We start from the raw sequence: 20,713 nt of genomic DNA, 5'->3' as shown, positions 1-20,713 counted from the left end.
ACTGCCCACAGACACACACAGCTCCCCACAACCCCACACACCCCCTCGCACCACCCCACCACTCCCCACTCCCAGCCTCACCACCCCGACCCACACCACACCCACACACAGCCTCCCCCACCACCACCAACTCCTACCCCCAAACCCACACAGCCCCACGGGCTCCTCACCAGCCCCTCACACGCCCCTCTCCGACCCCAAGCCCCCACCCAACCTCACACACGCCCCCACAACTCCACAGCCCCCAACAACCACCCCCCACAGCCCCACCCACACCAGCCCCACACCTCACCGAGCCCTCCTCAAGCCCAGCTCCAGGACACAGCCCTCAGCCCCAGGCCATCCCAATGCCAACCCCACCAGCCGCTCCCCCAAGCCCCAAGGGATCCCCACCCCAGCAGCCCCCACTCTGCCCCGCACCTGCCCACACCTACCCCACAGCCCAGGCCAAAGGGGCGCACAGCAGCAGGAAGAGGAAAGAGGAAGAGCGGAGCAGAGGCAGCTGCCGACTGCCGTCCCCTGCAGCCTCCTGCCAGCCTGGGCGAGCAGAGAGCGATGCAATGGAGGCCCCGAACCGCCCACGTCGCAGCCCAGCCCAGGCGGGGGCTGGGGCCGCAGAGGAAGCCCCGCCCACGGCCGGGCAGCCGCAGCCAATGAGAGGCGGCGGGAGAGCGGCAGCTCCTCCCCCTGGGCGCTGCCGAGGCCCAGCCAGGAGCTGCCCCTGCCGGCCGCGGCCGCCATTGTTGCTGCCCCGTGGGGAGCGGCAGCGGGGCCGGAGCGCGGGAGAAGTGCCGGAGGTGCTGGCGGGCGAGCGGCAGCTGCCGGCTGGTGAGCTGCGGCGGGGCGGGAGGGGCTGAGGGGGCCGGGGAGCGCTGAGGGCGGCGGCAGCGCAGCGGGGAAGGCTCTGGCTGCGTGGGGCTGCCGGGGGCGTGTGCGGAGTTGGGGGTCGGGAGGGGCGCGGGGGGCAGGGGGCTCCGTGGGGCTGGGGCAGGCTCGGGGAGGGTGAGGAATTGTTCTGTTTGGCTTTGGCCAGGGGCAGGGGGGTGCCGGCGGGGCTGGGGGCCGCGGGGTTGGCTCCTGAAGCTCTTGGCTGTTTGCAGTCTGTGCTGTGCAGGATGTGCATTGGGACAGCAATGGGGGGGGGCGGTGAGGTGTCAGAGAGCGGCCGGGAGGGACGGGGTCCAGAGTGCAACTCTCATCCCAGCCCTGCTGCCCGCACTCAGCACCAGGCGGGGCTGGCACTGGCACTGGGGGTGGAGCACAGCCCTGGGAGGAGAGGCTGAGGGAGCTCTGGGGTTGCTGAGCCTGGAGAAGAGGAGGCTCAGGGCAGACCTCATTGCTGTCTACAACTCCCTGAAGGGAGGCTGTAGCCAGGTGGGGGTTGGTCTCTTCTCCCAGGCAGCCAGAACAAGAGGGCACAGTCTCAAGCTGTGCCAGGGGAGGTTTAGGCTGGATGTTAGGAAGAAGTTCTTCATAGAGAGAGAGATTGGCCATGGGAATGTGCTGCCCAGGGAGGTGTTGGAGTCTCCATCCCTGGAGGTGTTTAGGAAGAGCCTGGATGAGGCACTTGGTGCCATGGTTTAGTTGATCAGATGGTGCTGGGTGAGAGGTTGGACTTGATGATCTCAAAGGGCTCTTCCAACCTGGTTAATCCTCTCCCCTCCCTCTCCCCTCCCTCTCCCCTCCCTCTCCCCTCCCTCTCCCCTCCCTCTCCCCTCCCTCTCCCCTCCCTCTCCCCTCCCTCTCCCCTCCCTCTCCCCTCCCTCTCCCCTCCCCCTCCCCCTCCCCTCCCCTCCCCTCCCCTCCCCTCCCCTCCCCTCCCCTCCCCTCCCCTCCCCTCCCCTCCCCTCCCCTCCCCTCCCCTCCCCTCCCCTCCCCTCCCCTCCCTCTCCCCTCCCTCTCCCCTCCCTCTCCCCTCCCTCTCCCCTCCCTCTCCCCTCCCTCTCCCCTCCCTCTCCCCCTCCCCTCCCTCCCCCACAAACCAGGAGAGCCAACAGCTGCCACCCACCCAGGGGAGAGATGAGGGAGCAGAGGGGAGGAGCTGGCTGTGCATTCTGCTTCCAGGGCAGCTGCAGGGATTATGGGATGGCAGAACAATTCACCATGTCCTGTGCCCACCCTCTGGCCACTGCCCAGCCCCTTGCTGCTCTCTGGCACTGCTGGAGGAATCTTCTCTATGGTCCACAGCCCACAACAAAATACTATTGACCAAAGGACCTCTTCAGCTCTGGCACAGTGCCAGGCTCAGGGCATGGCTGACCTGCACCTGAAAGGTCTTCTCCAGCCACAGGCACTCTGTGATTCTTACTCCTTTAGGCTGGGAAGGGCCAGGCCTGGAAAAACATCCAGGTGGCTGTCAAGAAGGTGGTGCCAGGCTCTCTGTAATGGTGTCCTGGGGCAGGACAAGGGGCAATGGATACAGGCTGGGACACAGCAAGCTCCACCTCACCATGGGGAGAAACTTCTTGGCTGGAAGGGTGCTGGAGCCCTGCAGCAGGCTGCCCAGAGAGGCCCTGCAGTGCCCCTTGCCGGAGAGCTTCCAGAGCCATCCGGATGCGTTCCTGTGGGACCTGCCCCAGGGGATCCTGCTCTGGCAGGGGGATTGAACCTCCTCTCCAGAGCTCCTTTCCAGCCCCTACCATCCCAGCAGTCTATGATGCAATGATCCCAAGCTGTCTGACACCAAGCTGCGTGGTGCAGCAGACAGCTGGAGGGAAGGGAGGCCATCCAGAGGGAGCTGGACAGGCTGGAGAGGTGGGCACAAGCCAACCTCAGGAGGTTCAACAAGACCAAGGGCAGGGTCCTGCAGCTGGGTCGAGGCAATCCCAGGCACAAATCCAGGCTGGGCAGTGACTGGCTGGAAAGCAGCCCTGAGGAGAGAGACTTGGGGGTGCTGGGGGAGGAGAAGCTCAACATGAGCTCTCAGTGTGCACTTGCAGCCCGCAAAGCCAATCAGCTCCTGGGCTGCATCAGGAGAAGTGTGGCCAGCAGGGCAAGGGGGTGATCCTCCCCCTCTGCTCAGCCCTGGTGAGACCCCACCTGGAGTACTGCCTCCAGTTCTGGAGCCCCTATTACAAGAGGGATGTGGAGGTGCTGGAAGGTGTCCAGAGCAGGGCCAGGAGGATGAGCAGAGGGTTGGAGCTCCTCTCCTATGAGGACAGACTGAAGGAGTTGGGGCTGTTCAGTCTGGAGAAGAGAAGGCTCTGAGGTGACCTCATTGTGGCCTTCCAGTATCTGAAGAGGGCTACAGGAAGGCTGGGGAGGGACTGCTCAGGATCTCAGGTGGTGATAGGACTAGGGGGAATGGAATGAAGCTTGAGGTGGGGAGATTCAGGCTGGATGTGAGGAGGAAGTTCTTCCCCATGAGAGTGGTGAAGCCCTGGAATGGGTTGTCCAGGGAGGTGGTTGAGGCCCCAGCCCTGGAGGTGTTTAAGCCCAGGCTGGATGAGGCTGTGGCCAGGCTGATCTAGTGTGGGGTGTCCCTGCCCATGGCAGGGGGGTTGGAACTAGATGATCCTTGTGGTCCCTTCCAACCCTGACTGATTCTATGATACTATGATGCTATGACCACAGCCATGGGCTGGACCTAGTCAGTGCTGAGCAGCAGATATTTGTCTCCCTCACCTCCCTGCCAAGGCAAAGCACAGAGCTCCCAGAACCGATTCTATGATTGCTCATGGAAACATTTGAAACCCAGGGTGGCTATAACTCAACTGGAGTTTTAATGCTCACCTTAGTGTTTGTTAGGTGTCTTCTTGGTTTGGTTTTTTTTTCCCCTGGTCTGGTTTCTGGTTTCTAAGCCTTTCAATGTTCACCAGACAAACCCTGGTGGTGGTGGTACTTCAGGTGATTTCTGACTGCATCTTCTGCCACATAAACAGCAAGCAATTACAGAGTGAGCAAGGTGCAGACAACATGAAGTGGGAGTGTTGATGTGCTGCAGGGTAGGAAGCCTCTGCAGAGAGGTCTGGAGAGGTTGGGCTGCTGGGCTAAGGTCAGTTCCAGAAGGTTTAATAAGGCCAAGCACTGGCTCTTGTGCTAGCATCACAACAACCCCGTGAAGGCTGCAGGCTTGGGGCAGCGTGGCTGGAAACTGCCCAGCAGAAAAGGGCCTGGGGGTGTTGGTAGACAGCCAGCTGAGCATGAGCCAGTGTGCACCCAGGTGGTTAGGAAGACCTCCATCATCCTGGCCTGGATCAGAAGGGCTGTGACCAGCAGGAAGTGATTGTCTCTCTGGAGCCAGCACTGGTGAGACTGCATCTCAAGTGCTGTGTTTGGTTTTGGGCATCACAGTATGAGAAAGTCACTGAGGTGCTGGAGCAGGGAGAGAGAAGGGCAGCAAAGCTGGTGAGGAGATTGGAGAGCAGGTCTGGTGAGGAGAGGCTGAGGGACCTGGGATTGCTTATTCTGAAGAAGGACGAGAGGAGACCTCCTTGATCTCTACATGTTCCTGAAAGGAGATCAGAGTGAGGCCAATATTGGCCTCTTCTCCCAAGTAACCAATGACAGGACAAGAGGAAATGCCCTGAAATTGTACCAGGGGAGATTTAGGTTGGAGAGGAGGAAAAATTTCTTTGCTTCAAGAGTGCTCAGGCATTGGAGCAGGCTGCCCAGGGGGGTGGGAGAGTCACTGTCCCTGGATGTATTCAAGAAATGAGTAGAGGTGGCACTCTGGGACATGGTCTGGTGGTCATGGAGATGTAAGTAGAAGGTTGGACTTGATGATCTTGGAGGTCTTTTCCAACCTTAGTGAGTCTGTCTGTGAAACCCTGTGGCAAACCAGCAGCACTCAGGGGCTGAGAACACAACTCCCACTGGGATCCATCCCCAGGGCTCAAGTCTCCTCCTAAGGCAGCTCTGAACCCTCAGCTGCAGTTCAAAGGCTCTGCTTCGAGCAGGGCAATGTTCCTCCTGCCAACAGCTGCCAGCTGAATTTGGGGTTTCCCCAACCCAAACTCTTCTCTGATTGGATCAACTCTGCCAGGAGCAGCAGGTTCCACAGTCCTGATGCTTCACCTCTCAACCCCCCCAAATTCTATAGCTGCAGCTCAGGGGAGCTGACAGCTTTGTGCCTCTGGATTCCTCTTTCAGCACTTGGAGAAGATTTTAACATTTCCCAAACTATTAGAACCTCCTAAACCTCCCTAAAGATGCTTTAAAAGCTCTGTTTGAGGACTTGAGGATTTTAAGGAGTTTTTTTGGCACTCAAAATGCTTTGTAAAAAATGGCTTAAAAATGATCCAAATCTCTCTGAACATCATTCAAAGGACCTGAAAAGAATCAAAATCTTGTAGAAAAACATCAAATATGGACAAAAATAATCAAAATGTCTTCAAAACTCACTAAAAGGACCTGGAATGAGTAAAGATACTTCAAAAATCATTGAAAGGGACTGGGAATAATAAAAATACCTCAAAAACCATTAGAAAAATCCTAAAAATGGTCTAAATATCTCCAAAAAATCATTGAAAAGGCCTGAAAATGATCAAAATGTCTTCAGTAATCATGAAAAAGGAGATGAAAATACTCAAACTATCTTCAAAAGTCATTCAAAATGCCTGAGGCTAAGCAAAATCTCCCCAAACCCCATTAAAATCAGCCCAAAATAAGGAAAATAGCTTCAAAAGGAAGGAAAAGGGGCTGGAAATTATCCACAGAGCTGCGGGAAATGATTAAAAGTGCCAAAATGAACCCAAACCAATTCCAGAACCTCATCCCCATGGCTGCCAAGCTCCTGCAAACTGATTCTGCAGAGCTCTCAGCCAGGCTCTGGCTTCTTGCAGTCTCCAACATCCTTCAGAAATGCTGCAAAAGGCTGAAAACTGCCGGAAAAGTCCTCAGCACCTGCTGGAAACTCTGGAAGGCGACAGAAAAGCTCTTCCCGAGCCGTTCACATCCCCTGGAGCTGCCCCAAGCCCCCTCGGGAGGCATCGAAATCTCTCTGCAAGAGTTTGGGAGAGGCTGGGAGGAGGTTTTGGGTTCCCAACCCTGCAGAGAATCCTCAGCGAAAAAACTCCTCCGCAGCTCTGCAGAGCTCCTGGAAACCTCTGCGCAAGCTTTCCGAGCTGAGCCAAAGCTCCTGGGAGCTGTGCGCAGCTGCTGGGTCAGAGGTGTTGCGGAGCTGCTGTGCCCCAGCCCTGCCCCCGCAGCGCAGCTCAGCCCAGACGGCGCCGCCCTGGCTGAGAGCTGCACCTCCCGGCATGCCCCGCACGGAGCCAGGGCCGCAGCTCCCCGCTGGGACTTGGAGGCGTGGTTGGGGTAATCCGGCGTCTCTCATTGGCTCCGGACGCCCAGCCGTGGGCGGGGCTTCCCCTGCGGCCCCAGCCCCCGCCTGGGCTGGGCTGCAACGTGGGCGGTTCGGGGCCTCCATTGCATCGCTCTCTGCTCGCCCAGGCTGCCAGGAGGCTGCAGGGGACGGCAGTCGGCAGCTGCCTCTGCTCCGAGCTCTTCGTCCTTCCTCTTCCTGCTGCTGTGCGCCCCTTTGGCCTGGGCTGTGGGGTAGGTGTGGGCAGGCGCGGGGCAGAGTGGGGGCTGCTGGGGTGGGGATCCCTTGGGGCTTGGGGGAGCGGCTGGTGGGGTTGGCATTGGGCTGCGGTGGGGCTGAGGGCTGTGTCCTGGAGCTGGGCTTGAGGAGGGCTCGGTGAGGTGTGGGGCTGGTGTGGGTGGGGCTGTGGGGGGTGGTTGTTGGGGGCTGTGGAGTTGTGGGGGCGTGTGTGAGGTTGGGTGGGGGCTTGGGGTCGGAGAGGGGCGTGTGAGGGGCTGGTGAGGAGCCCGTGGGGCTGTGTGGGTTTGGGGGTAGGAGTTGGTGGTGGTGGGGGAGGCTGTGTGTGGGTGTGGTGTGGGTCGGGGTGGTGAGGCTGGGAGTGGGGGAGTGGTGGGGTGGTGCGAGGGGGTGGGTGCGGTTGTGGGGAGCTGTGTGTGTCTGTGGGCAGTGTGTGGGGAGCTGTGGGGGGTGTGTGGTGTTGGGAGTGGTGTGGGGAGTTGTGTGGGGGGTGTGTCTGTGGGGCTGTGTGTGGGGGGTAGGGCAGAGGTGTTGGGGGTGGGTGGGTGGGTATGGGGTTGTGGGAGGGGTGTGTGGGGTTGTGGGTGCGTGTTTAGGGTGGGGTCGGGGTGGGTGTGTTTGGGGGTTCCTTGTGGTGCTGTGCTGCTGCCTCCCCCTGGTGGGGGCAGCTGCAGGCCCCCTTTGGCTGCTGCTGTGTTGCAGGCGGAGCCATTGGTGGGCTGCAGGGGCTGTCCCTGGCCCTGTGTCCCTGTGTCCCTGTGCTGGGGGCTGGGCTGGCAGCAGAGCTGAGGTGGCAGCGGCGCTGTGGGGGCTGCTGTGTGCAGGAGAGGTGGTGGTGAGCGTGGGGTGTGGCTTGCAGCAGAGGCTGCTGTGGGGGTGTGTGGGGGAGCCCTGGGGGTTTGGAGGCTTTGTGGTGGCAGGTGCCGGGCGGCTGCTGTGCTGAAGGGCAGCGGCTGGGCTGAGGGCCAGGCGCGGGGGGGAGCTGTGGGCAGGCTGTGTGCTGGGTGCCGTGGGGGTGTCAGGCGTGGGTGCTGTGCTGAGCCTGAGCTTGGGAGCGCCTGGGGCTGGTGTCAGCTGTGGGGCGGTTTGGCTGTGCTGGGGGTGGTGGCATCCAAGGCCTCTGTGCTCTGCAATCTCTTGAGGCACAAAGACTCCCTGGGGGGTTGCAGAGTGATTCTCAGTTTCTCTGCAGGCCTCCTGAGCACAGAAAGGCTCAGGGCAGGAGGAGCTTTTGCTGTGTGGCTGCAGGCTGAGAGCTGTGCAGAGCTTTTGTCAGCTGTGCTGGCAGGAAGCATGGTCAGAAGCAGACTGCTGTGCTGCAGCTGCTCTGCCTCTGGGGAAATGCTTGCTGGCAGGCAGCCAAATGAGGCTGACCTGTTGAGTGTCTGCCTGTGGCTGAGGAACTGCATTGAATTGGACTGAAAGGTTTGGCTTGGGCTGGGGGCAGCCTGTTGTTGATGGTTTTGGTGGTGAGAAGTCCTGCAGCTTCCTTGGAGGAGCTTCAGCGGAAGCCAAAGCAATTCCCTTGCTGCTCTTTGCTGTGCAATGAGCTGGGAAGGGAAGGAAATGATTGCTGCAAGTGAGCAAAGCAATTGCAGTGCTCTGCAAGTCTCAGCAGTGCTGTGTCCAGCAGGGCCAGGGCAGGGATTGTCCTCCTGTCCTGGGCCCTGGGGATGCCACCCCTGGAATGCTGGGGTGAGTTTTGGGCCCCTGACTCGAAGAAGGACTTTGAGGGTCTGGAGCAGGTGCAGAGAAGGGCAATAAAGGTGGGGAAGGGTCTGGAGAGCAGGGCTGGTGAGGAGCAGGTGAGGGAGCTGTGGGTGTTTAGTGTGGAGAAGAGGAGGCTGAGGGGAGACCTCCTTGGCCTCTGGAGCTCCCTGCAAGGAGGCTGCAGTGAGGTGGGGGTTGGGCTCTTGTGCCTAGTCTTAGGCACTAGGAGGAGAGCAATTGGCCTGAAATTGTCACAGGGGAGGCTCAGGTTGGAGAGGAGGAGGAATGAGTTTGGTGCCAGAGTGGTCAGGGCCTGGCAGAGGCTGCCCAGGGAGGCAGTGGAGTGGCCATGGCTGGAGGTGTTGCAGCAAGGTGTGGCCATGGGGCCATGGTTTGGTGTCCCTGGTGGTGTTGGGGCTGGCAGTTGGCCTCAGTGCTGAGAGAGGTCTTTTGCAGGCCAGGCAATTGTGTGGCTGTGTGAGGAAGCTGCCCCAGAGCAAATGCCTCTTAGGTGCTGGAGGTGCTGGGAAGAATGGGAAATGGGAGAGAGTCCTGTGGAGAGGGGAAAGGTTTGGGTTTTGCCTCTGGGCTCCTAGTCTGCCCTTGGAAGTGCCTGGGATTCTTGCAAGCAGTGCTGTCAGCTGGAGCCTTTTGGGGTCAGTTGGTGGTGTGCTGAGAGGGCCCAAGGGAGGTGAGGCTTGGGAAGAGAAGTGGTGAGCAGGAAGCTTGTTGGGTTGTGGGTGGCCAAGGGGTGTGGGTGTGGCTGAGAGGTGTGGAGTGCAGGAGAGCCTTCAAGGCCTTGTGGTGTTGCTGGAGCTGTGGGCTGAGGAAGTGCTGCTGCCAGGCAAGGGCTTGAAGGAGGTTGAAAGTCAAGTGGTGTGGATGGATCGGTGTGGGGAAGTGTTTGGTTTCTTGTGGCCAAGTGAAGCTTTCCTTGTGCAGGAGGAGAGTGAGAGCCTGGGCTTTGCAATCCCTGGGGCCCTGGAGCCCTTCTGGAGTGGTTTTCTTCTGCAGAGCTTTGCAGCCCAGCTGCAGGTCTGCTGTTGCTGGAAGCTGTTGCTGGTTGTTTTGTGCAGCCTTGGATGTTGGATCAGTGTCTTGGCTGAGTTTGGTCCTTTCTCTTGTGGCCAAGTTGAGGTCCCTTTGGTTTTGGCAGCTGAGCACAGGTTGAGGCTTTTGCTGCAATGGTTTTTGTGCTGGCAGCATTGTGTGCTGCCAGCTGGAGTGCTGTGTGCAGCTGTGGTGCCCCCAGGAGGGGCAGGAGGTTGAGCTATTGGAGGGGGTGTGTAGGAGGTCATGGGGGTGGTGGGAGGGCTGTGGTAGCTCCCCTGTGGGGGTGGTCTGCGAGTCTTGTGTCTGTGGAGGGTGGAGAGGAGAAGGCTGTGGGGAGAGGTTGGAGCAGCCTTGTGGTAGCTGTTGGGGTCTGCAGGGGAGCTGTGGAGGGACTTTGGTGAGGGGCTGGGAGTGATGGGCTGAGGGGGACTGGATTGAAGGTTGAGGAGGGCAGATTTGGAGTGGAGCTTGGGAGGAAATTGTTTGGAGCTGGGGTGGTGAGAGCCTGGAGCAGGTTGGCCAGGGAGGTGCTGGCTGCCCCCTCCCTGGAAGTGCTGAGGGTGAGGTTGGATGAGGGCTTGAGCAGCGTGGTGTGGTGGAAGGTGTCTGTGGGCATGGCAGGGGGTTGGAGCTGTCTGCTCTTTGGGGTCCCTTCTAGGCCAAAGCATTCTCTGACTGCTTCAATATGGACACTTAGCAGAAGTGCAATGAAGGGAACTTGAAATAAGCAAAGTTGTGAAACTGGCTCTGAGCCTGGGGGCTGGGGGTGAGGTTGTTTGCTGGTTCTTAGCTTGGGAGCTGCATCTGAGCTTGGGATCTGGGTCTGCACTTTTGATCTGGGCCTGACCTTGAGGACCTGTTCTGAACTTTGGAGCTGCTGGAGTGCTGTGTGCAGCTCTGGTGCCCCCAAGAGCTTGGGAGCTGGGTCTTGAGCTTGGGTGTGGGTCTGAGTTTGGGGGCTGGGTGTGGTGTTGGCTGATGATTCCTGAGCTTGGGAGCTGATTCTGAGCTTGGGAGCTGATTCTGAGCTTGGGAGCTGAGTCTGCACTTTTTATTTGAGCGTGAGCTCGGGGTCTGGTTGTTAAGCTCGAGAAGTGGTTCTGGTCTTAGTTGCTGGTTCTTGGGCTCGGGGGCTGGCTCTGGGCTTGGGATGTGGTTCTGACCTTAGTTGCTGGCACTGAGCTGGGGGCTGGTGTTTGCACACAGGGACTGGCTGTGACCTTGGGAAGTGGTTCTGGCCTTAGTGGCAGGCTCTCGGGCCCGGGGGCTGGGTCTGAGCTTGGTGGCTTATTCTTGAGCTGGGGGCAGCTTCTGAGCATGGGAGCTGGTTCTTGAGCTTGGGAAGTGGTTCTGACCTTAGTTGCTGGCTCTGAGCCTGGGTGCTGAGTCTGCACTTTTGATTGGAGCGTGAGTTTGGGGTTTCTGACCTTAGTTGCTGGTTCTTGAGCTAGGGGTACTGGCGCTGGGCTTGGGAAGTGCTTCTGGGCTTGCGGTCTGGGTCTGATCTTGGGTACTGGCTCCTGAGCTTGGGAAGTGGTTCTGACCTTAGCTGCTGGCTCTGAGCCCAGGAGCTGAGTCTGCATGTTAGATTTGAGTGTGAGCTTGGGGGCTGGTGGGCTGGTTCTTGATCTGGAGAAGTTGTTCTGACCTTAGTTGCTGGTTCTAGAGCTTAGGAGCTGGCTCTGAGCTTGGGGGCTGTTTCTTGAGCTCAGGGATCAGGCTCTTGGTTCAGGGGCTGGCTCCTGAGCTCAGGCTGGGAAGTGCTTCTGACCTTAGTTGCTGGCTCTTGAGCTCACAGGCTGGTTCTGGGCTTGAGGGCTTGAGGGCTGGCTCTGGGCTTGGGAAGTGGTTCTTGAGCTAAGGAAATTGGTTCTTAACCTGGGGGTTGGCTTTGACCTTAGTTGCTGGCTCTTGAGCTTGGGGGTCAGGCTCTGGGCTTGGGAACTGCATCTGAGCTCAGGAAGTGGTTCTGGGCTTGGGGGTTGGTTCTTGAGCTTGGGAAGTAGTTCTGACCTTGGTTGCTGGTTTTAGAGCTCAGGGGCTGGCTCTGAGATTGGGAAGTAGTTCTGGGCTTGGGGTCTGGGTCTGAGCTCAGGAGATTGTTCCCTAAGCTCAGGGCTGCTTCTTGGCCTTGGGGACTGGCTCTGGGCTCGGGGGCTGGTTCTTGAGCTTGGGAAGTGCTTCTGACCTTAGTGGCTGGCTCTAGAGCTCAGGGGCTAGTTCTGAGCTTGGGAAGTAGTTCTGACCTTAGGTGCTGGTTCTCAAGCTTGGGGGCTGGCCCTGAGCTCAGGGGCTGGCTGTCAAGCTTGGGAAGTGGATCTGAGCTTAGTTGGTGGCTCTAAGTCCTGGAGCTGAGTCTGCATGTTAGATTTGAGTGTGAGCTTGGGGGCTGGTGGGCTGGTTCTTGATCTTGAGAAGTTGTTCTGACCTTAGTTGCTGGCTCTTGAGCTTGGGGGCTGGCTCTTGAGCTGGGAAGTGGTTCTGACCTTAGTTGCTGGCTCTTGAGGTTGCAGGCTGGTGCTGGGCTTGAAGGCTGGTTCTGGGCTTGGGAAGTGGTTCTTGAGCTAAGGAAATTGGTTCTGACCTTACTTGCTGGTTTTGGGTTCAGGGGTCAGGCTCTGGGCTTGGGGGTTGGTTCTTGAGCTTGGGAAGTAGTTCTAACTTTGCTTGCTGGTTCTAGAGCTTGGGGTCTGGGTCTGAGCTCAGGAGCTTGTTCCCTGAGCTCAGGGCTGCTTCTTGGGCTTGGGGGCTGGCTCTGGGCTCAGGGGATGGTTTTTAATCTCTGGGGCTGCCATTGAGCTTGGAGATTGGTTCTGGAGCTTGGGAAGTGGTTGTGACCTTAGTTGCTGGCGCTGAGCTTGGGAGCTGGCTTTGAACTTGGGAAGGGTTTCTGACCTTAATTGCTGGTTCTCAAGCTGAGGGGCTGGTGCTGAGCTTGGGGTCTGGTTGTCAAGCTTGGAAAGGGTTCTGACCTTAGTTGCTGGCTGTGGGCTTGGGGTGTGGTTCTTGACCTCAGGGCCTGTCTCTGAGGTCAGGGGCTGGTTCTTGAGCTTGGGAAGTGATTCTGAGCTTAGTTGCTGGCATGGGAGCGGAGTCTGCACTTTTGATCTAGGTTCTGGACCTTAGTGGCTGGCTCTTGAGCTTGGGGGCTGGCTCTTGAGCTTGAAATGTGGTTCTGACCTTATTTGCTGGCTTGTGAGCTTGGGGCCTGGGTGTGAGCTCTGGAGGTGGCTCTGAGCTTGGGAAGTGTTCTGACCTTAATTGCTGGTTCTTGAGCTCAGGGGCTGGCTCTGAGCTTGGGAAGTGTTCTGATCTTAGCTGCTGGTTCTTGAGCTTGGGGCCTGGATGTGAACTTAGGAGCTGGCTCTGAGCCTGGGGGCTGGCTCTGCATTTCTGATCTGGATTCTTGTGCTTGGGAGCTGACTCTGACCTTAGTTGCTGGTTTCTGAGCTTGGGGGCTGGGTGTGAGCTTGGCCCTTGCCTTGAATTTAAAATGTGAGAGTTCAGGCAGTTGGAAGTTGAAGCTGAGCTGCTTTGCACTGCAGTGCTTCAGAGTTTGTGGTGCTCCAAAGGCAGATCTCAAAGAGCTGCTGCAAGAGTTGAGCTGAAGTGGCACAGTGCCCTGCAGAGGCAAAAGCTTTTCCCTGCCAGTCAGCCATTGGAATCCTCTCCCCAGGGCAGTGTTGGATTGCCCTGCAGGGCAGAGTTGGAAGGCTCAGCTTGGCAGGGGGCTGGGCCAGCTCCTTTCCAGGCCAGTGTCAGCTGGCAAGGTTGGAGCAGCTGAGCCTTGGGGTGCCTTGCAGCCTGGCATTGTGTGGCAGCAGAGCTGTGCTGCTGGTTTTGAGGGCACTTGGAAAGCTTCTGGAGCATTTGTGCAGAGTGTGCAAGACATCCCTGAGCCTAGCAACTCCCTCAGCTCTCTTCAGAATGAACTCTGCAGAGCTGGAAGAGCTTTCCAGGAATTTGGCAGAGGTTTGGAGGAGTTGGGAAGGGATTTTGGTTCTCCTCCTCCTTGTCCTCTTCCTTGTCCTCCTCTGCCTCATCTTTTTCCTGCTCTCCCTGGAGGCTGCGCTTAGACTCCTAGAGTCCTAGAGTGGTTTGGGTTGGGAGGGAGCTGCAAAGGTGCTGCAGTCCAAGCCCCTCTGCAGTCAGCAGGGACATCCTGCACTAGCTCAGGTTGCCCAGAGCCCTGTCCAGCATCCCAGCGAGGGCTGAAGAGGTTTAGCAAGAAGCTGCCCAAGTCCCTTCCTCCTTTGCTGCATCTGCAGGGATCATGAAGCTCCCTTTGTGTATGTTGTGAGGGCTGCTTTGATCTTCTCTTGGGGAGTGGGCAGCAGAGGTGTGTGCAGGGCAGAGGTGAGCACACAGTGAGTGTGGTGGGGGCAGGGCCAGGGCGGAGAGCTGGGACCAGAGCAAAATCTGCTGTCAAATGCAGCTGCAGGCAGCAGAGGCCTGGGCAGGCAGTGGGAGGAATCTTTAGGCAAGGGCTGGGAGAGGCTGTGTAGAGGCAGCTGTGTTGTGGTGCTGGCCTGCAGCTGTGTGCTGGGGGCTGTGTGCTGGGCAAGGAGCTGAGCCTGCACTTGTTGAGGTCTCCCATCTTGATCAGCCCTGGCTGTGTGCTGTGGCTGTGCTGCTGGGCTTGGGAGCTGCCCCCAGCAAGGCTGAGCTGTGCTGCCTGGTCCTGGGCAGTGCTGAGCCATCCCTTGCAGATCAGTGCTCTCCCCTGAGCCCTTTGCTTTTCTCTGTCAGGGGCTGAGTGGTCTCTGTGTCCCTGTGTGCTGTGGAAGAGCAGAATTTGCAGTCCTGCCCCTTGGAGCAGCCCAAGAGGTAAGAAACCCAGAGTGGGTTAACAGCAGGACCCCAGCCCCAAGGGCAGCTCCCAGCCTCCACCTCCTCCTGTCCAGCATATTTCACCTCTCCAGGAGCTCTGAGGCACATCAGGTGTTGTGGGAGTTGAGGAATGCTCCAGGCTGCTGGGAGTGTGTTGTGAGCGGGAGGTGATGTTTGGGGGTTGGGATCTGGAGGGTGCTGGGAGAAGGTTGGAGGTGGTTTGGTGTTCCTTGTTCAGTGCTGCTGCCTCCATTGTCTGAGCAAGGGGAGACCAAAGGACAAGGCTGGGCCAGGAACCACCCTGCCAATGCCACCAGGCTCGAGGAGAGTGGGACAAGACCATGTGTAAGTCCCAGGGTACCTCAGGGCACTGATCACAGGAACCTGGGGTCTCAGCACAGGTATTAGAGGTCTGTGCCCATACTGTGGCAGAAACTGAAGGTTTGAGGTCCCCTCTGCATTCTCTTCTCCAGCTGGGTGTTGGGAGTCAGGGAGTGTCATGACCCAGGCAGGATCTGAGGGTTTGAGGTCCTGGGCTCAGGTGCTTCCATCTTCCCTATTGCAGAGCTGTGACCCCTGCCTGCCACAGTATGGCCTCACAGAAGGACCCAGACAAGAGCTGGGAGGAGAAGCAGCACCCAGAGATCAAGTTGGAGAAGCCAATGTGCAGTGCCAAGGTAGAGGAGGATGAGGAGAAAAAAGAGGAGAAGATGGAGGATGATGCTGAGAATGACAACTATGAAGAGGAGGATAATGATGATGATGAAGGTGACCAGGATGAGGGGGAGGAATGTATGGAGGAGGATGAAGCCAGAGCAGGTCCCTCAGTGTCACCCAAAGAGCTGAATCAGTGCCCTGAGTGTGGGCAGAGCTTCCCAGGTAGCTCAGATCTAGTGAAGCACCTCTGCCTACAACCTGGCACTTGTCCCTTCGTTTGTGGTGACTGTGGCAAGAGGTTCCGCTGGAACGCTGATCTCATCAAGCACTGCCGCACCCACACTGGAGAGAACCCGTTCACCTGTGCTGACTGCGGACAGAGCTTCACCCAGCGCTATAATCTCACCCGGCACCGCCGCACCCACACTGGAGAGAAGCCCTTCTCTTGTGACAGCTGTGGCAAGCGGTTCAGGCAGATCTTTACTCTTATGCAACACCACCTCACCCACAGCAGTGAGAAGGCCTTTACCTGCAGGGACTGCGGCAAGAGCTTCAAACACAGGTCCACTCTCACCATCCATCGCCGCATCCACACTGGAGAGCATCTGTTCCCCTGTGCTGAGTGCGGCAAGAGCTTCACCACGAGTACTCTGTACATCCAGCACCAACTCATCCACAGCGGGGAACAACCGTACAGCTGCGCCGACTGCGGTAAGAGCTTCACCCAGATGGGGAACCTCGCAGAGCACCGTCGTGTGCACACTGGCGAGAAATCATTCAGCTGTGCTGAGTGCGGCAAGGCGTTCAGCCATAGGCACACTCTCATTGGGCACCACCGCACCCACACCTGTGAGAAGTCTTACAACTGTGCTGACTGTAGCGAGAGTTTCAGCCACAGGCGCTATCTCATTGCTCACCGCCGCACCCACAGTGGTGAGAAGACTTGCACCTGTCCTGACTGTGGCAAGAGCTTCAGCCGCAGGAGCAATCTCATTGTTCACTGCCGCACCCACACTGGTGAGAAGACTTACACCTGTCCTGACTGTGGCAAGAGCTTTAGCCACAGGAGCAATCTCATTGTTCACCGCCGCACTCACACTGGTGAGAAGCCCTACACCTGTGCAGATTGTGGCAAGAGCTTCCGCCACCGGGGCACGCTCGTTGGTCACCGCTGCACCCATATTGGTGAGAAGCTGTTCACCTGTGGTCACTGTGGGAAGAGCTTCAGCGAGAAGCGATCCCTCAGCAATCACCAATGCACCCACACCAGAGAGCAGCCTGCACTGGAGGGGAGGCATAAATCCACCTAGAATCTGTTGGGTAATCGTGACCCTTCTGAGAGGGCCTTTCCAGCACCAAAATCATCCCTTTTTCCTTTGCAATTCTCAGAGACTGGGGACACCAGCAGCAACCAACACCTCCTGCCCTTCGGAACACCAATTGTTGCTAATGAGAACAATTACAGTGCTGAGTCGGCACAGCTGGAGGTCCCAGTGGAGCTGGGAAGGGCTTTGACAGGGTCTGTCTGGTTCTTCCCTTATGCTTTGTGTCTCCCTGGGGTAAGAAATCCTCTGTCCATTGACCAATTGTCTCAATAAAACCCAAAAGTTACCCAAATCCTGTCTCTTTGCTTTTATTTCAGATATCCCTGCCTCAATGCCCAAATTTTGGGGGCATTTGCTCCCAAGGGATGGGGTGGAGCTGTGTGCCCAGTTCAGGGAGGGGAAATGAGGTTCTCAGAGGAGTCTTGAAGGGCATCTCAGAGGCATTCTTCAGGGGCTTTCAGGTGATCTTAGGTGTTTGGGATTTGGATGGTCCTGGGACTGACTTTTGGGATCTTTGGAGGGTGTAGGGGGAAGCTCATGGAGATCTCTGGAAGAACTCAGAAAGCTTCTGTTGGCTTTCCACTCTGGGGCTGGAACAGGTTGAAGAGGTTAAGCTGCCTGTTCTCGCCCAAAACAGAAGGGAATGGAAAAATAACACACACAAATCAAAACCCCCTCTGGTCTGAGATAAGGACTTGAGACATCAACAGATCTGAATCCAAAGGAGATCCCATAATGCACACTGACCTGAGGCTGTTTGCAGAAAGAAGCACAGCAGTGAGCTGCAGCAGCCAGGAGTTAAACCCCTGCAGCCCTCCCCCTCAGCAAAGAGCCAGCACCTGAGAGCCAGAACCCAACAGCAGCAACCAGAACAGGAAGCCTCTCATGTTGCCATCTGAACTTCAGACCCTGTAGTACTTTGCTCCAGCCAGCACTGTCCCTGTGAAGGTGGCATGAGGCAGAATGGTGTGGAACAATGGCAGCAAATTTCCAGCTTAACCTTTGATATTCCCAAGTCCTCATTCTGTGCCACCTGCACCATGCCCAGCAGCAATCAGCAGCACACCTCAGGCACTGTCCATTCTCACTCCACAGGAGGTTGCTTTGCAGTACCCAGAGGGCTGCTCACTGCAGGTGCTCTGCAGCTCCACTCTGTTCCAGCACAGTCTGGATCAGTCCATGCCCAGTCCAAATGCTGCAAATGCTGGGGCTGTGTTTCTAGCTCTGGGGCAGTCTGAGACCAGTGACTCCTTCCATGCCTCCAAGTGAAAGCAAACTGTGGCTTGCATCCCAGTACTCAGCTTCCAACACATCCAGGTGTGGGGATCCTCCTGACACACCAGAAACACAGATGGGTTCCACCCCTCATGGTTTGATGGTGTTAGAGCACTCTGGGCACCTGTATCTACTAAAGCTTTATCCTCTCATGGCTTCAACTTGCCAGGCCATTGGTTCTGTGTGGTCCAACAAACCAATTTGTTTCTCCCCTCCATCTGGTTGGAGGCCAAGGCTCTCTAAGTGCCGGGTGCTGCTCTTTGGCCACAACAACCCCATGCAGTGCTACAGGCTGGGGTCAGAGTGGCTGGAGAGCAGCCAAACAGAAACCAACCTTGGTGGTACTAGTTGATAGTAGGCTGAACGTAAGCCAGCAGTGCACCTAGGTGGCCAAGAAGGCCAAAGGCATCCTGGGCTTTATCAGGAACAGTGTGGCCAGCAGGAGCAGGGAGGTCATTCTGCCCCTGTACACTGCACTGGTTAGTCCACACCTTGAGTCCTGTGTCCAGTTCTGGGCCCCTCAGTTTAGGAAGAATGTTGACTTGCTGGAAGGTGTCCAGAGAAGGGCAACAAAGCTGGGGAGGGGTTTGGAGTACAGGTCCTATGAGGAGAGGCTGGGGGTTCTGAGGTTGCTTAGCCTGGAGAAGAGGAGGCTCAGGGCAGACCTTATTGCTGTCTACAACTACCTGAAGGGAGGTGGTGGATAGGTGGGGGCTGGTCTCTTCTCCCAGGCAACCAGCACCAGAACAAGAGGACACAGTCTCAAGCTGCACCAGGGGAGCTTTAGACTGGAGGTTAGGAAGAAGTTTATCATAGAGAGAGTGATTGCCCATTGGAATGGGATGCCTGGGGAACTGGCAGAGTTGCCATCATTGGGAGTGTTTAGGAGAAGACTTGATGGGGTGCTTGGTGCCATGGTTTAGTTTATTAGATGGTGTTGGATGATGAGTTGGATGTGATGATCTTGAAGGTCTCTTCCAACATGGTCTATTCTATTCTATTCTATTCTATTCTATTCTATTCTATTCTATTCTATTCTATTCTATTCTATTCTATTCTATTCTATTCTATGTGGACAGAACAAAAGGGTTGGTTCCTGAGAAAAAAGAAGTGCAGGGAATAAAAGGGTTGGTGCCTGAGCAAAAAGAAGGGCAGAGGAAAAAAAGGTTGGTGCCTGAGAATAAAGCAGCGCAGGAAGCACTAGAAAAAAAAGATTTGGTGCCCAAGAATAAAGCCCAGAGAATAAAAGTGTTGGTGCCTGAGATAAAAGGGGATCAGAGAAGAAAGAAGTGCATAGAATAACAGGGTTGGTGCCCGAGAAAAAGTAAGCACAGGGAATAAATGGGTTGGTGCCTGAGAAAAAAGAAGAGCAGAAGAAAAATGTCTTGGTGCCCAAGAGATAGAAAGCGAAGAGAAAAAAAGGTTGATGCCTGAGAAAAAAGAAATGGAGAAAATAAATGTTCAGTGCCTGAGAAGAAAGAAGCACAGAGAATAAAAGTGTTGGTGACCGAGAAAAGAGAAGCGCAGGGAATAAAAGTGTGAGTGCCCGAGGGAAAAGGATAGAGAATAAAATAGTTGGTGCCAAAGAAGTAAGAAGTGCAGAGAAAAAAAAGGGATGGTGCACAAGAAAAAAGAAGTACAGAGAAAAATGTGTTGGTGCTGAAAGAAAATAAGAGCAGAGAATAAAATTGCTTGTGCCCAAGAAATAAGAAGCACAGAGCAAAAAAAGGTCTGTGCACAAAAATAAGACTCTCAGAGATAAAAAGGGTTGGTGCCCGAGAAAAAGCAGCACAGGGGAAAAGGGTTAGTGCCTGATAACAAAGAAGCATAGAGGAAAAAAGGGTTGGTGTCCAAGAAAAAAGAAGTGCAGAGAATTATAGGGTCAGTGCCCAAGAAAAGAGAAGTGCAGGGAAAAAAAGGCTTGGTGTCCAAGAAAAAAGAAGTGCAGAGAAAAAAAAAGCATTGCTGCATGAGAAAAAAGAAGTACAGAGGAAAAAAATGATTGGTGCCCGAGGAAAAAGGAGCAGAGAATAAAATAGTTTGTGTCTGACAAATAAGAAGCTCAGAGAAAAAAAGAGTTGGTGGCCGAGAGAAAAGAAGCGCAGGGAAAAACAGGGTTGGTGCCTGAGAGAAAAGAAGTGCAGAGAAAAATGTGATGGTACCTGAAAGAAACCAAGAGCAGAGAACAAAATTGTTGGTGCCCAAGAAATAAGAAGCACAGGGAATAAAAGTGTTGGTGCCCAAGGAAAAAGAAGTGCGGAGAAAAAATGTGTTCGTGCCCCAGAGATAAAAAGTGAAGAGAAACAAAGGGTTGGTGCCCGAGTGAGAAGTGCAGAGGAAAACAGGGTTGGTGCCAGAGGAAACAGAAGTACAGAGGAAGAAACAGTTGGTGCCCGAGTGAAAGGAAGGGCAGAGGACAAAAGGTTTGGTGCCCAAGAAAAAAAAGGACAGAGAAAAAAGTGTTGCTGCCTGAGAAGAAAGAAGTGCAGGGAATAAAAGGGTTGGTGCCTGAGAGAAAAGAAGTGCAGGGAATAAAAGGGTTGGTGCCTGAGAGAAAAGAAGCCCAGAGAAGAAAAATGGTTGGTGCACAAAGGAAAAAGAAGCTCAGAGAAAAAAAGTGTTGGTGCCCAAGAGAAAAGAGGAGCAGAGTAGAAAAGGGTCTGTGCCCAAGAAAAAAGAAGTGCAGAGAAGAAAAGGGTTGGTGTCCGAGAGAAAAGAAGTGCTGAGGAAATAAGTGTTGGTGCTGGAGGAAAAAAAAAAGCAAAGGGAAAAAAGGGTTGGTGCCCTAGAGAAAAGAAGCATAGAGATAAAAATGATTGGTGGCCAAGAAAAAAGAAGCACAGAGGAGAAAAGGCTGGTGCCCAAGGGAAAAGCAGTGCAGAGGGAAAAAAGGTTGGTGCTGGAGCAAAAAGAAGATCAGAGGAACAAAGAGTTGGTGCCTGAGAACAAAGCAGCACAGAAGATAAAGGTTGGTACCCAGAAGAAAAGAAGCACAGAGTAAAACCAGGGTGGTTCCAAAAAAAACCCAAGATCAGAGAAACAAAGTGTTGGTGCCCGAGGAAAAAGAAGGCCAGAGGAAAGAAGGGTTGGTGCCCAAGAAAAAGAAGCATAGAGAAAAAAGTGTTGGTGCCTGAGAAAAAAGAAGTGCAGGGAATAAAAGGGGAGGTGCCCAGAAAAAAGAAGTGCAGAGGGGAAAAGGGTTGGTGGCTGAGCAAAAAGAAACAGAAAGAATAAACACAATGGGTGCCTGAGAAAAGAGAAGTGCAGGGAATAAAGGGGTTGGTGCCAGAGAGAAAGGAGGCACAGAGGAAAAAGGGTTGCTGCCTGAGAAAAAAGATAGTAGAGGAAAAAATGTTTGGTG

The 20,713-nt window shown here is 55.8% G+C and overlaps 1 protein-coding gene across 1 annotated transcript; it reads left to right on the top strand.

Annotated features, from left to right (window-relative positions):
- Positions 1-803: 803 nt before the first annotated feature.
- Positions 804-16,275, top strand: LOC137457463 (zinc finger protein 135-like). The gene is made up of 3 exons (XM_068169363.1): positions 804-828; positions 14,015-14,092; positions 14,661-16,275. The coding sequence occupies exon 3, from the start codon at positions 14,686-14,688 to the stop codon at positions 16,060-16,062; it is 1,377 nt and encodes a 458-aa protein (XP_068025464.1). The 5' UTR covers positions 804-828; positions 14,015-14,092; positions 14,661-14,685; the 3' UTR covers positions 16,063-16,275.
- The last annotated feature ends 4,438 nt before the right edge of the window (positions 16,276-20,713 follow it).

Source organism: Melanerpes formicivorus, unplaced genomic scaffold (assembly GCF_026170545.1).
Source record: "Melanerpes formicivorus ecotype bairdi unplaced genomic scaffold, bMelFor1.0.p_v2 SCAF_180, whole genome shotgun sequence".
Classification (NCBI taxonomy): domain Eukaryota; kingdom Metazoa; phylum Chordata; class Aves; order Piciformes; family Picidae; genus Melanerpes; species Melanerpes formicivorus.
Note: the sequence above shows the minus strand (reverse complement) of the source record. Positions and strands in the feature narration are given on the sequence as shown.